The sequence below is a fragment of the Cervus elaphus genome, chromosome 32 (genome assembly GCF_910594005.1).
Source record: "Cervus elaphus chromosome 32, mCerEla1.1, whole genome shotgun sequence".
NCBI classification, from domain to species: Eukaryota; Metazoa; Chordata; class Mammalia; order Artiodactyla; family Cervidae; genus Cervus; species Cervus elaphus.
The window spans coordinates 11604699-11621148 of NC_057846.1; the positions used below are offsets into that span (position 1 = coordinate 11604699).

At 42.2% G+C, this 16450-nt stretch overlaps 1 protein-coding gene across 1 annotated transcript in view; it reads right to left on the minus strand.

Moving 5' to 3' along the window:
• The window catches only part of CSMD1 (CUB and Sushi multiple domains 1), a 2014689-nt gene that overhangs the window by 161301 nt on the left and 1836938 nt on the right, over positions 1–16450 (minus strand). Inside the window, exon 42 of the mRNA XM_043893675.1 lies at positions 962–1150. Coding sequence (XP_043749610.1) covers positions 962–1150 — 189 coding nt within the window. The remainder of the gene's footprint in view (positions 1–961; positions 1151–16450) is intronic.

The following is a 16450-nucleotide window of genomic DNA, read 5'->3' on the forward strand; positions in this document are numbered from 1 at the left end:
TTTCCCTTCTTTGCCCCTGGGATATAAGTATTTAGCATTTCAAAGGTCCACAGAGTTGGTAATTTCATTATTTTTTCATTCAGAGATACTGTATTTATAATGTTAGAATATTAGGTTTACAGCAAACTTTTCTATTTCATATGAATTCTTCAAAAACAAAGCACTTGATATATTTAACTTAAAGTTGTAGAAATTTCAAAGTCATAGTAAAAATTAGATAGTCAAATAGAAGCTTTGAAGAAGTGACTTCTGCTCAGACAAGGATATTCACTGAATCCAGACCCTCCTTGATGCCATTCCCATCACCTGATTTGAACATTTCCAAGAAACCCTGATCCTCAAGCACCATCATAGGACACTACTTCATTTCCCCCCAAGACTGCTCCTCTAGGATGTCTTTGCTATCACTGCTTCTTCTCTCTGAGATGGTCTCTGTCTCTGAGTAGCAAAACAGTACGTGCCATTCAAATCTAACTGTAAAAATGAAGTCAGTTTTCTGAGATACAAAATCAGTGTGATTATTGTTAAGTTAAACAATAAAAAAGTATCTAGGGTAAGATACACACTCAATCCCCCTCTAATCCAAAATCTGATGGAACCACTGTAAAGCCAAACACTGCTCTAACCATGAAGATAATACTGTCAATCACTTCCCCAGCAATCACCGTCTTTTGTACCTTCAATCATAAAACACTCCTCGTGCCTGATTTTGCATAATAAATATTCGTGTGTATTATTTGGCTATCCTTATAATCTCCTTGAAGGCAAGGCCTTTCCATTTTTTTAAACTGACTGACATATGATATATTCCTGAAATACTAAGTGGCATGAGTTTAATATAACAGATTCCCAATAAAAATTGGTTGAACAAATTAATGAATTCTGGAATGCATTCCTTTAATATTTCATGCATCATTATACATGTGAAAATGAAACTGCTTGAGAAAAGTGATTAACCCACCGTCACATCTTGGAAAAGGGTAGTTCCAGTTTCTGTTGATCCCGTGCTGACAGGTGAGAACTGGGTGGCCAATTAAAATGTATCCAGGATAGCACTCAAAAGATATTGACTGTCCCACACTGTAGTCAGAGTTGACCATATACCCATTCTGGAAAGGTGGTGGGTCAGGGCAGTTCTGTAATTCATAGGCTGAAACAGAGAGAAACAAGCTCATAAATAAGAAGTGTAATTAGTCTGGAATTTAGAGGAATAGGATGACATACAGCTTCTTAGCATGAACTTTTTATATAAAGTTTATGAAATCTTTACTAAGATACCCATTATCATCCAGTCACGTCACTTCATGGTAAATAGAAGGGGAAAAAGTGGAAGCAGTGGCAGATTTTATAGTCTTAGGCTCCAAAATCACTGCTGATGGTGAATTCAGCCAAGAAATTAAAAGATGCTTGCTTCTGGGACGGAAGCTAAGACAAACCCCACAACAGCATATTAAAAAGCAAAGACATCACTTTGCCAACAAAGGTCCATCTAGTCAAAACTATGGTTTTTCCAGTAGTCATGTACGGATGTGAAAGTTGGACCAGAAAAAAGGCTGAGCACCAAAGAATTGATATTTTCAAACTGTGGTACTGGAGAAGACACTCGAGAGCCCCTTGGACTGCAAGGAGATCAAGGCAGTCCATCCTAAAGGAAAACAACCCTGAATATTCATTGGGAGGACCGATACTGAAGCTTCTATACTTTGACCACCTGATGTGAAGAGCCGATTCATTGGAAAAGACCCTGATGCTGGGACAGGATGAGGACAGGAGGAGAAGAGGATGATAAAGGATGAGATAGTTGGATGGCATCACCAACTCAGTGGACATGAGTTTGAGCCAACTCTGGGAGATAGTAAAGGACAGGGAAACATGGTATGCTGTAGTCCAAAGAGTCACAAGGAGTTAGACATAGCAACTGAACAACAACAGTATAAAACAGTACTTATTTTTAGTAGTATAATCATAAGAATTTGCATTTAATGAAGACATATTGTGTGCTTTAGAAGTTATATGGCACATACTAAAAATAAATTTGACAAGGCATACCTTGGGAAGAAAATATATGAGGGGAATTTAATCAAAACAAGAAGTGCAGATAAACAAAAAAATAAAATAAATTCATTCCATTTTCTTAGTTTTTTTTCCCTTAAAAAATAGTGTAGTGTCATACCTAGCCATTACTACCAGTACAATCTTTTATTTGTTTATTTAAACTTCCCCTTTTTAGCTACACCACGTGGCTTGCGGGTCTTAGTTCCCTGACCAGGGATCGAACCCCTGGGCCCTAGCAGTGGAAGCACAGAGCCCTAACCTCTGGACCGCCAGGGAATTCCCCAGTACAGCCTTTTTATAATGTATAGTTTACTGTGTTTATTAGTTTATTGTGCTGTTATTAATACATTGATAATTAATAAACTATATTATTAGTTTATTAGTTTATTGTGCTCTATCACTAAGCCTTCTGTGCTCTGTCAAACGCATGGTTTCCCTCCTCGAGATAACTGCTATTTCAGAGTCTAACATTACCTCACAGACAAGGGCTCAGAAAAAGAACAGAGAACCCCACGCTGTGTTCTAACTATCAACCAGTTTCCTTCTTTATTATATTCTTTTCCACTGGAGTCAGCAGCTTGTTCTCATTCTTGTTTTACTCCAAACACAGTGAGCTCTGTTGGTGAAATGAGTCCTCTAATAAATATATCAAATATGGCTGCTAATAATTAAACTTAAAAAGGAAAAACTATCAAAAATGGATTTCCAGTTTTCATGGGACAAAAATCAAATAAAACCTTGTTCAACTTCACTCCACCCTCCCTGGGAGACTCTGTTTATGCTCTAGTGGGGCTCTGGTGGTATTAATACAAAAATCAGTTATCACGGTACATTATAAAGGAGGTAAGAAGTAACAGAGATGCCAAATGAACCATCATGTGAAACAGCATTTAACACAGATTCACACACACTTTCCACATTTTCATCACACATGCTGATAACAAGAACCACGATGCATTTCCCTACACATTATGTGGTTTCTGGCATAATTTAAGAAAGACATTCAAGTTTTGTTTAGGGATGTATGAAATTAGCCCATTTCTACTCATCATCTAACATGTGTGAAAGGGATTGAAAATGGAAGTTTAAGTTGCCTTTAGCAGCCCCATGATATTAAGTCTAAAAACTTTGGGTTACCCTTGATTAGAAGAAAGATATTTTTTTCTTTCTTTTTTTAATGGTACCAACACAGCTTTCTTGTATGGGGATTAAAGGGCATTAAAAGAGAGAGAGAGAGAGAGAGACTACCAGCCCATGTAGGCAGGACTATAGTTTTTATTACCTACTCATTTACTGAGTAAAATAAAAATCATGTATTGAGTGTCTTCTTGTTTAGTAGCTAAGTTGAGTCTGACTCTTTTGCAACCCCATGGACTGCAGCTCACCAGACTCCTCTGTTCAAGGAATTTTCCAGGTAAGAATACTGGAGTCGGTTGCCATTTCCTTCTTCCTGACTCAGGGATCGATGCTGTGTCTCCTGTGTCCGCTGCATTGGCAGGCAGACTCTCTGCCACTGAGTCACCAGGGAAGTCCTGTACTGACTGTCTGCTATGTTATAGATAGAAACTAGACAGAAATGGATCCTGCTTTCACAAAGCTTACATTCTATTTAGGGGAACAGACACAAATAAATCAACATGTTGGTAATTACATAAAATAACTAAGTTATGTAAACTGTTGTTAAAGAAGGACAAGGACTAATATAAAGGTTGGGGGGGGGGGGCAGGATGGAGGTTTAAGTGAGAGTGATCAAAACCTGCTTCCTTGAACAAGTAGCCCTGAAACTGAGATCTGAGTGGGGAGAAGATACAGCCAAGTAATAACCGAGAAAGGAAGACCTTTCAGCAGAGTGAGCAGTGGGGGCCCGAGGACAGAGGAAGTCGGGTCTCCAAGACGAGGTGGGGGTTCAAGGAGAGGAGCCTGGGGGTCATCATCCCAGTGTGACCATCCTGTTCACAGTCTATAGCTCTCACGAGGGAGAACCTCACAAAGAATTGGGCCAGGCCACAGAAGAGGAATTAGGACGCTTCTCAAGGGGACACAGATATGGTTTTAAAAACCAGGACCCATTCTTCATCTCACAAATCATATCTTACAGGTGAAAAACAAAACCAAAAACAAAACCCACAGCTCATTTCAGTGTTTTCTTAAGATTTTGTATCCCAGTTATTTCTGTTTTCAGTTGTGAGTATTTTACTAACTACACATATTAGCAACACTATTTTCAAGTCTTTTTCTAAATCTCTTATTTAATGGAGTCCTTTACTATTCAAATATCACTAACAATATTTCCAAATTCTTAATTGATAGGTCACAAGTCACACACATTTTCTCTTTTTTTTTTAATGTCCCAAAGTTTGAATCATGGTCATAAATATTGATCTACAGGACTGTTTTTAAGTAAACACAAAGAAGTAATAAAAAATTATTTGTTAGTATGCTAAAAATTTATTTTGGAAGGATTCCCATTGCATGCTGTTTAGTACAGGTTCAGGAGACTGTGTGTTACCAGCACTGCCCATATCCATGTACCTCCGAACACAGGTGATACCTCCATGTGCCTGGACCTCTGGGCCTGGGGGTGAAGACCAGCTCAACCAGGGATCAGAATCCTTATCTAAGCACGGCTTTGTTGATCTGCACTCATCACTCATGGTGAAATCATTAACTGCCATAACTAATTTTTATAACATAAAATGTTTTAACTTGAGAAAAAAACATCAACTAAGAGAGAAAAAGAAAGACCACTTCACTGGAATTTTATAAGGAAGTGACTTCTAGCATAAAGAGAAGTAAAAAATCACCATTTTCAGACAAGTTCTGTTTCAACTGAAGGCCATTGAGTCCTTCATACATTTCAGATATTTTTCAGACACTTCCATATTTGACAACTCCCAAAGACTTTTTGAGGTGTTATCCAGTATTTCTAAAAGATTCGTTGTATGATATATCATTGAAAAGTTGAAATAGAGAATCATCAAGCAACAGAGAAATAGGTTTCTGAAGTAAAGACAAGAGTCTTGAGGTAGTTCTACAAAATAGCAGAGGCCTTGGAATGTGTTGCAAGGGAGCCCTGGGACTGAGTTGGACCTATGTCTCCCATCTGATGGACCTGGGATGTGGACCAAACCACTTCAATTCTGGGAGGCTCCTTCCTTCATTTGTGAAAGGAGAACAATTATGTCTATCTGATCTACAAGAATTAACAATGATGACAAATGCAGTGAACATGGTTGGTACGCATTAACTGAGTAAGGCTAAGTCTTAATCATAAGAAATGTCTGGTTTCTATGATAAAATATGTTTCATTGCTCAAGACATAGCACTCAAGCCTCTCCTCTGATAGAGGTTGACTCCGGGGAGAAGCCAGTTCTAATACCAGGAATTAGTGTGAAATACTAAGAAAGAGCCTTGTTACAGGAAGGACAGGCTGCAGTCAGCATCAGGGTCCACACTGAATATGGCCTCGAAACCCCTTTCATGTCCTCAGCTTCCTCTCAATGAAAAGATTGCTCTGGTCCAGAAGTGACTAGACTCATGCAGCCGTCCATGGAATTTCTCAAGTGCACGCGCACATAAGATCACCAGCTTCCAAATGGGGCTGTTGTCGTGACTAGGATGACCCGTCACTGCCCTCTGTGACAAGGGCACGCTCCTAGCTCTCAGTTTTAAGACAGATTAGCCACCTAAATATTCTTTACGGCTCATGTGAATTCCTTGATCGTCAAACCTACTGGTGATGTGCACCTGCCTCACTGTGAAGGCTGCAGCCCAGCCCGTGCCTTCCGGGCTGCCCAAAGGCTCCCCTGCGGGACCAGTCACCAAACTGCCTGCTCACAGTGGCAGCTCCAACTGCGTCTTGTGCTCCCACCAACCCAGCACTGAGGGCCCAGCAGTCGTTTCACACGACAGCCTTTACATCGCGAAGAAACGTTTGTTCTGACCCAGAGAAACTGCTGGCCTCGCCAAGACAAGACTTCAGACTCACAATCAGACCCAGAACCCGCTCCCTTCACTGCCTCGAGCTGAGGGAGGACGGGGGAAGAAGCATACCGGAACTAGGACACGGATACCTGGAGGCACCGTCGCCTTGGGGGCACAGCCACTGACAAACCTGTCCAGGTGAGCCTCTGGCCCCGAGGAACAGCTCCCTTAAGGGAGAAAGGGGCTGAGATTGCTACTTCACTCTCAGCAAAGCCATGAAAGGAAAAGCAGATCCACATGACCTTCAGGGAGGAAATGGGACACCTTTTAAGATTTTGACCCTGGTCTCTAAGAGTTTAGTCCATGAACCACTTTTCCATCATGAGAAAGGATACCCTGCAGAAGATGAGGATTGATGAAGTGGTGTATTGCCCACCGCTTTAAGCATTTTTCAGTGAAAATAGCCTTCTTTATAAAGAGCCTCATGTTGAGACCTTGGTTCAGACATGCAGACGGTGGAAAAAGGACAGAGGAAGCTCACTGTCCTTGCTCCCCAACAACTCAGAAGAGCACGCTAACAGAAGTAAGAGCAGCAGCTTTAAAGGCATAACAATTCCATGTTTAAATCATAGCCGTGTCTATAAGGAATCACACTGAGGGTCCTCATACAGTCAGTGTGAATGAATTCTTCAGTTGTTCATTGCACATCAAGGCAGTTTAACTGCTTTTCCTCCTAAAGGGAAAAAACTGGTAGTCACAAACCATAGGTTATTTTCTCACAGATTCAATTCACTAGAAGTGCAATGGTTTTGTGATCGTATGCATGAATAAGCAGATTTAACATGTCCTATTAAGGTGTTTTTTTTCAAAGGTGTTTAGCACATATAGCAAAAGGAAAAAGATGTTTTCACCACCTATGGCTAAAGCATTTAAAATTACCTTTAAGTTTTTGGCATTCAACAATTATGCTTTGTAATATAAGAAACATAAAGAAAGAGAGAGAAAGAAAGATGGAGGAGGAGAAAAGAAAGGAAGGAAGGAAGCAAGATAAGTATTGAACTTCTCCAAATGTCAAGTCTCAAAAAAGAAAAGGAAAAGAAAGTCATTAAGAATCTTAATGGGCATCCCAGGTGGCTCAGTGGTAAACAATCCACCTGCAAATGCAGGAAACATGGGTTCACTCCTTGGTCCAGGAAGGTCCCCAGGAGGAGGAAATGGCAACTCACTTCAGTATTCTTGCCTGGAAAATCCCATGGTCAGAGGAGCCTGGCAGGCTATAGTCCATTGGGATGCAGAGTCGGACAAAACTTAGTGACTGAACAACGACAACAACAAAAGTCTTAATATGGCAACATTTTGCAAATACTATGAAAAACAATCTCAGTACCAAAAAGCTCATACCTCTACTACAAAAAGAAGACAACACTCAGAATTTCTCTTTTTCGGGAGAATCCTTTGTTTGGATCTGAGAAAATAATCATTATTCACATCTGTCAGTCTTAAGTGGTATTTGCATCAAGTGTTTAAATTACAGGCACTTGGTGTGACAGCAGGCGGAACCATGTAGTCATCTTTCTAATGCCTATTATATTTTCTGATTGATATCTAATTAGTTGATAAATATCTTCATCCTATCAGCCATCTTCCAGTTTTTGACTTAGAAGTAGGGTACCTGAACTCAATTTTATTTAACACAATTCATCTTTCACGTCTCAAGTTCTGTATAAGTCATTTAACTTCAAGACAGCTACGTGTACTAGTAACATTTGTGACCTTAATATGGTCATAAATAAATGAGAAAGCTTAGTAATAAGGGGTACACACAGACATCATTGAGAATGACAAGAATTCTCTGCATGATTTATGCATCTTCTTATGAGTTATTAATCATAAGCTTAACTTATAAATCTCAAGTGGAACCTAGGAATTTCCATGTGACACACACATCAGAGTTGTGTCATTTGGCCAGCTTACAAATTTTATAAAATGACAAACTATCTAATTAAGTTTCATCCCTGTCAGCTAAGATACTCTACAAGAAATTTGAACACCTCATATTCATGTTCTTGTTCTTTTTTACTTAATTTATTTTTATGTCTTTCAATTATATCAATTAATTGCCTACATTAAAAAAATATATCGCTTAGAATATTTTTTTTAAATGTGGATACTGGAGTCAGGTGTCAAATAAATAAAACATTCCTCAGTGAACCAGGTGTTTAGCCTGGATGATAACTCACAGATTCTGATGCCCACAGGCCAGGCAGACACAAGTTCAAAGCTGGCAGCCCGCTAAAGGAGATTTTTGAAGTTGACGCCTTCACACCCTGGAAGGGCCATCACTTTGACACTTCAGGGGACAGCAGCCCCATGCCGACACTGGCAAATATTGATTCTGACATCGCAACAGGAAAAGGGGTCTTTCACTGATTATGAAAATCTAATGCTAAATATTGACAACTTAAAAAATATTAATATTTTGCTAATGAAACTCAGCAGTTTTATGATCTCTGGTCTATATGATTCCTACACAGATTTTTTTTAACTTTTTGTTTTGTATTGGGGTATAGCCGACTAAGAAACAATGTTGTGATGGTTTCAGGTGGACAGCAAAGGGGCTCAGCCACACCTGTGCATGTATCCATTCTCCCCCAAATTTCCCCCCCATCCAGACTGGCACATAACATTGAGCAGAATTCCCTGTGCCATACAGTAGGTTCTTATTGGTTATCTATATTTAGATATAACAATATGTACCAGTCTATCCCCTCCTTCTTAACTATCCCCTCCCCCCAGCAACCATAAGCTGATTCTTGAAGTCCCTACACAGATTTTTTATGGTATCATGTTCCTTCCTTCTTTCCTCTCTCTCTCTCTTTCTTTCTTTCAGTGCTCTTTTGGGAGTGAACTAATTGGTAGCTTTTGGAACTATATAGGCACAGCCTTAGTAACCCTATCTGAAAAATATCAAGAGAAAAAAAAATGCTTGAACAATGGAGGTTTAAAGTTATGTAAGATAAAATCTGAGGAGGGCATGGCAATCCACTTCAATATTCTTGCCTGGAGAATCCCATAGACAGGAAGCCTGGCAGACCCCAGTCCATACAGTCACAAAGAGTCAGACAGGACTGAAGCTACTTCAGTATCAGTTCAGTTGCTCAGTTGTGTCTGACTCTTTGTGACCCCATGGACTGCAGCACCCCAGGCTTCCCTGTCCATCACCAACCCCCAGAGCTTGCTCAAACTGAAGTCCATTGAGTCGGTGATGCCATCCAACCATCTCATCCTCTGTCATCCCCTTCTTATCCTGCCTTTAATCTTTCGCAGAATCAGGGTCTTTTCCAATCAGTCAGCTCTTTGCATCAGGTGGCCAAAAAAGTCAAAGCCACAAAGGTGGCTTCAGCTTCAGTATCAGTCCTTCCAATGAATATTCAGGACTGATTTCCTTTAGGATTGACTGGTTGGATTTCCATGCTGTCCAAGGGACTTGCAAGAGTCTTCTCCCCAACACCGCAATTCTAAAGCATCAGGTTTCTTTATAGTCCTCAGCTTTCTTTATAGTCCAACTCTCACACTCATACATGACTACTGGAAAAACCATAGCTTTGACTAGATGGACTTTGTAGGCAAAGTAATGTCTCTGCTTTTTAATATGCTCTCTAGGTTGGTCATAGCTTTTCTTCCAAGGAGCAGCATCTTTTAATTGCATGGCTGCAGTCACCATCTACAAAAAATCTGTCATTGTTTCCACTGTTTCCCCATCTATTTGCCATGAAGTGATGGGACCAGATGCCATGATCTTTGTTTTTTGAATGCTGAGTTTTAAGTCAGCTTTTTCACTCTCCTCTTTCACTTTCGTCAAGAGGCTCTTTAGTTCCTCTTAGCTTTATGCCATAAGGGTGGTGTCATCTGCATATCTGGGGTTATTGATATTTCTCCCAGCAATCATGATTCCAGCTTGTGCTTCATCAAGCCCAGCGTTTCTCATGGTGTACTCTGCATATAAGTTAAATAACCAGGATGACAATGTACAGCCTAGATGTACTCCTTTCCCAATTTGGAACCAGTCCATTGTTCCATGTCCAGTTCTAACTGTTGCTTCTTGACCTGCATACAGATTTCTCAGGAGTCAGGTAAGGTGGTCTGCTATTCCCATCTCTTTAAGAATTTCCCACAGTTTGTTGTGATCGACATAGTCAAAGGCTTTGGCCTAGTCAATAAAGCAGAAATAGATGTTTTTCTGGAACTCCCTAGTTTTTTCTATGAAGCAACTTAGCATATATGTAGGATAAAATCTAATTTCAAAAGTACACAGCAAACAGTAATAGCATGGGAATCTGTATTTGAGTCTTACAAAGTCAATAAAGAAAGAAAAGTTAATTTTTTAAATACAGTATTAAGAAGCTGTCTTCTTTATCTTTCTGGCTTACTTCACTCTGTATAATGGTATATGGAATTTAGAAAGATGATAACGATAACCCTATATGCAAGACAGAAAAAGAGACACAGATGTACAGAACAGAATTTTGGACTCTGTGGGAGAAGGCGAGGGTGGGATGTTTCAAGAAAACAGCATCGAAACATGTATGTTATCAAGGGTGAAACAGATCACCAGCCCAGGCTGGATGCATGAGACAAGTGCTCTGGCCTGGTGCACTGGGAAGACCCAGAGGAATCGGGTAGAGAGGGAGGTGGGAGGGGGGATCAGGATGGGGAATACATGTAAATCCATGGCTGATTCATGTCAATGTATGACAAAAACCACTACAATATTGTAAAGTAATTAGCCTCCAACTAATAAAAATAAATGAAAAAAAAAAGAAGAAGAAGTTGTCTTCTGCCCCCATTTCTCATCTGCATGTGGACCTGGTGTCAGAGGTACAACAGCTATCCTTGGACCACAAGGCAACAAGGAGGAAAAGGCTACAAGCATCACGTTCTGATTGGCCTTGACATCGTCAGCCTGTACTCAGTGCTGGCAGAAGTCACCCTGGACTTCTCAGGGTGATTGACAGTTACGGCCATGAGACTCTGCCCAGGCTTTGTTCAGGCTCTGCTCTTGACCTCCCTTTTCTTAGAGCATTTATTTTAGAAAACTTGTCACTGTACATTTCCCCTCTGTTCCTTGGAGATGCATATAAATCTTTTTAAGAGTCTCTTGTCAGTTTCACAGTGCAGGTGTGTGTTTCTCATGGGCCTGGAGACCAGTCCTCTGAAGTGACCATCAGGGAGCCCTGGGAGGACGGTAGCCGAGCTCCAGTGGCTCCAGACTGCAGACACCTTCCGTTTGGGAGCCAAGAGAAGGTTCACAGGCTTTAGGCTAACTCGGAAGGCCTGTGATTCCCATTCCAGCTCTTTAAAAGTCTCCAGCCTTTAGCCTGTATTCATTTTAAAACCTAAATTTGGGATAAACACCTTAAGGAACATTTATGTTTATTATATAAACACCCTTTGGAAGGATAGACTCTTATCCTGCATGAAGCCAGATGCAAGTGCAGAGAAATCCAGTCTCCAGTCTCAAGACCTCTGCAAACCTGTGCCTCTCCTCAGGGACCCAGGCCCAAACTGCCCTTTCTCCTCGATGCCCTGATGCAGCAGCCATGGTTTAGGATGCCAGCACCCTCACTCCGGTTCGCTTGGTCAGGCCTGAGTGGTCCAGAGATGGGCGGCACTACAACTTGTTAAGATCTGTGATTCAGAAAGATGACAGTGACGCTAGCACAATTTGACATTTATTTAAGTGTTGTTTCTTTTATTTTTTTGATGATCACCTAATCACGTGAAAGCTGGATCTATAAATTTACAAATTGGATTTTGCTTTATTTAATTTTTAATTTTTTAAGAGTTTTTTTTTTTTTTTGGTTATGCTGTGCTGCATCATAGTTCCCCGACCAGGGGTGGACCCTGCGCCCATTGCAGTGGAAGCGCTGACTGTTAACCCCTGGACTGCCGGGGGAGGTCCACAGACTGGATTTTAAGTCATCACAGCTATCTTTGATGGATGGAAGATAAAAGGAAGAAGCCCAGAGAAGAACCCTGCTGACACTGTGATCCTCACAATGGAATCTTTTTTAATTTAAAGAAAGATGAACCTACATGTAAACAAACGAAAGGGAGAAGAATTTACTGCCCCAAAATATGCCTCTTTGGTGTGAGGATTATCACGAATTGGTTATCCTTAAGGAGCTGAAGATATGCGGGCATCTTTGGAAATAGAGGAGAGGTTAATCATTTATAGGAGACATTTACATCTACGAGGGAAATCTCCCTTGGTAAGCAAGGGTGTCCTTTCTCTGCTCCAGGAAGAGAATGGTGGCTAAATCTCCAGAAACTTATCAATGGAGAAGAAAAGAACAAGCTCAGTCTTCATGACAACCACACCTGTGCTTCCCTGCTCACCTCTCACGTTTTTACGGCAGTGGGGGGGGGGGGGGAGAGCGGTGATCTCAGAAAAGAATCTAGAAAAGTAGGGGAACTGTGTTTCCTCCCCTCCACAAACACTGGTGGGAAGGGCAAAATCTGAGTTCAGTACATGCGTTTTCCCCACTTCCTAAGAGCACATGACTTTGCATCTTCTCTACTGCTACCTTTTTGAGTTCACTTCCTTCTCTGGTTTCTCAGTGTCCTGTCTGGGGTGTTTTGCACATTTCACATGTTCCTCTTTGACTCTGTTTCCAAGGTGGCACTAGTGGTAAAGAACCCACCTGTCAATGAAGGAGACACAGGAGACATGGGTTCAGTCCCTGGGTTGGAAAGATCCCCCGGAGGAGGACATGACAAGTCACTCCAGTATTCTTGCCTGGAGAATCCCATGGACAGAGGAGCCTGGTGGGCTATAGTTCAGAGGGTCGCAGAGAATCAGACGCGACTGAAGTGACTTAGCACCAGCCCACAGACTCAAGCAGAGTCACATGTACACAGTTTAGTTGTCAGTAAACCTGTGTTAACTGCAAGGCCCAGGTCAGATTGCACCCACGGCACTCCTCTAACTGAGACCGAGTGGGGCTCTATGGGGCTCCCAGACATAGAGGCCCTCTCGTCCCCCATTTCTTCAGCCTCCATGGTGTCCCTGAGTTCTAAACGGGAGACTGAAACAGTTGCTAATCAAAGGAGGAACAGCCATGAAACCACCTCCTGAGGCAAGACTATAGGGACGGAGAAGTTCATGGAGATTCAGTTCAGTTCAGTTCAGTCCGACACTTTGTGACCCCATGGACTGCAGCACCCCAGGCTTCCCTGTTCATCACCAGCTCCTAGAGCTTGCACAAACTCATGTCCATATAGTTGGTGATGCCATCCAACCATCTCATCCTCTGTCATCTCCTTCTCTTCCTGCCTTCAATCCTTCCCAGCATCAGAGTCTTTTCCAGTGAGTCAGTTCTTCACATCAGTTGGCTAAAGTATTGGAGTTTCAGCTTCAGCATCAGTCCTTCCAATGAATATTCAGGACTGATTTCCTTTAGGACTGACTGGTATGATCTCCTTGCAGTCCGAGGAACTCTCAAGAGTCTTCTCCAACACCACAGTTCAAAAGCATCAATTCTTTGGCATTCAGCTTTCTTTATAGTCCAAATCTCACACCCATACATGACTCCTGGAAAAACCATAGCTTTGACTAGATGGACCTTTGTTGGCAAAGTAATGTATCTGCTTTTAATATGCTGTCTATGATGATCATAGCTTTTCTCCCAAGGAGCAAGCTCTTTTCATTTCATGGCTGCAGTCACCATCTGCAGTGATTTTGGAGCCCAAGAAAATAAAGTCTGTCACAGTTTCCCTTGTTTCCCCATTATTTGCCATGAAGTGATGTGACTGGATGCCATGATGTTAGTTTTTTGAATGTTGAGTTTTAAGTCAGCTTTTTCACTTTCCTCTTTCACTTTCATCAAGAGGCTCTTTAGTTCCTCTTCGCTTTCTGCCATAAGGGAGATTAGACCAACCTGAGACCCTGCACACACCCTCATCTTATGAGCAATCCTGCCCTTGGAGTCCACCAAACACAGTGTTGTGACAGTTTTGAAACTTTGCAGTAGAAAGAAGAATGCAAGACTATTACTGCCTTGATCCTTATCACCTACCCCCAACCCCAAGTCCTGACTGTATAACCTCCCCCTACTCCCCGGGGGGGGGGCACAGTTATTGAGGTGCTAGCCTACAGTGTTTCCTTTTTGCCTGACGAGGAAATAAAATCACTCTATCTTTCTCCTCCGTAACTCTGTCTCCGAATTTCTGTTTGGGGTCAGTGCATAGAGATCCCTCACCTGCTAGACAGGAGACGGTGTGACTCCATCAGGCCCTTGGAGTCCTTGTGGGAGATTCTGAGAGAGCTACATCTGCGTGTGCTCAGCACACCATGGGGTGTTTTGAGAACCAGCAGATGCAGGGGGAAGCTCTAAGAGCGGGGCACAGGGTCTTCTTTTGAGAAGGAAATTATTTTGACAAATAGAATGTACATGTGCAGAGAAGTCTCTGGCTCTTGTGCCAAGAGGATGCTCCCCAAACCCTTCTCACAGAAAAGGAACGGGGTTAAATCAGCACAGTACCGATGCCATGTATAAAGCAGATGACTGGCGAGAACCTACCGCACAGCCCAGGGCACCCTGTTGAGGGCTCTGTGGGGACCTGCATGGAGGGAAGTCCAAAGCAGAGGGATTCATGTACACTTGTAGCTGTTGCACTTTGCTGGGCAGGAGAAACTAACATTGTAAAACAGCAATACTATAAATGCTTTAAAAGAGAAATAAATCAACACACGGACTTCACTCAACGACCCTCATGAACCACAGGTTTCCTGCTCTTCTTCCCATTGCTGCCTCTCTTCCTAGAATCCTGAACCCCCTTCTCCCTTGTTTTAGCTTCAGAAGGTACCTGAACCCCCGAGTTCTAGCCATTCCTGTGAGTGACTCTTGTCTGGGTTCTCCCAGGAGTCTGTGCCCGTGAGACATGTGTACTAGTTCTCCTCTTGATGAGCTGTCCCTGGCGGGTCCCGTCACCCACTGGACAACCTCAGATGACACAAAAAGCTGCGGACTTGGATGACTGTAACTATGGGGGTGTTGCCGGTATATGTGGGTGGGCAGGAGAAGTGAGAAGAGGAGGAGACTCGGGGAGAGCTGGAGGAGATGATTCCTCCACACTGCTTCTGAGAAAGTGGGAGCTGAAGGGGTCATTAAAATTAAACATAAGTAGGGGTGTGTGTGTGTGAGAGAGAGGAACTTGAGTGTATTTAAATCAAAGGAGAAAGAGAAACAGCCCCTGGAAAAGCAATGACGGGAAGATAATTCCTACCTGGAGAAAAGTGAAAGTGTTAGTCACTCAGTCATATCTGACTCTTTGGGATCCCATGAACTGTAGCCGCCAGGCTCCTCTGTCCATGGAATTTTCCAGGCAGTAATACTGGAGTGGGTTGCCATGTCCTCCTCCAGGGCATCTTCCCGAGCCAGGGATCAAAGCCCTGTTTCCTGCATTTCAGGCAAATTCTTCACCACCTAAGCCATTAGGGAAGCCCCAATTCCTGCCTTAAATGCCCTGGAAAGAGTAGAAAGAAACACTTTAGAGCCTAGTGCATGGGAGGGGTTGCCTGCAAGGAAGGTATCATTCTCTTGTCTCCAAAAGGAGAAAGAGCAGGGGTGTAGGCAGACCTCTGTGCTGGCCTGGGAAACTGTGTCTCTCCACTGTCCTCTATGTACGTGGGCACACACACCAGCCTTCCAGTGGGACTTGACACCCTTGCTGAGACACAGGGGGCTCCAGGTGAGAAGGAATGACAGACACAGGTGGACGCAGAGAAATCCAGGCAAGGTCTCCTGTCTCATTCCTTACGCTGTATCACCCTGCCGTTTTTTCCCCCTGCCTGGATTCCTATTTTAAGACACCCAAATTCTGGAAATGTAAATTTATACTGTAAGTAACAACTGAAGTAACAAGGTCTGAAAGTTCAACATAAAATGCCATCCTCTTTTAGTAATGAAATATTAAATATTTTCCAGGGCAGTCTATAAAATTAAAGAAATCAAGTGATTTCACCATGTTAAAAAAAGACTCCATTTTTGACATTTTTTTTTACTTCATTTGAATTAACAACACTGAAGAAAAGGCCAGATAAATTATTGCATATGAAATGAAAACTTTGAACTTTTTCACATGTCAGAAATGCTTTGATGATGGTAGATTCTAACTTTTATTAGAGATCTCATATTTTGATGGTTTAAGAACACATAAAGTTCATTCCCTCCCTATCTTTCTCCTTTCCTCTCCCCAGGCATAACTTGAATGGTACACAAAGTCATTACTTTGAGCTGAGAGAAAGCTTAAATGCATGAGAGACAGGGTCAGACCCATTTCCCTTGTGGACATGAGGCAGGAGATAGATGGGCTCCAGCTTAGATGTTACAGTCAGCCTCCTCTTTCCATTTTCAGATGCAATAGCAGCAGGAACAGGGCAAATGCTGGACTTTGCTCCAGTGGACAC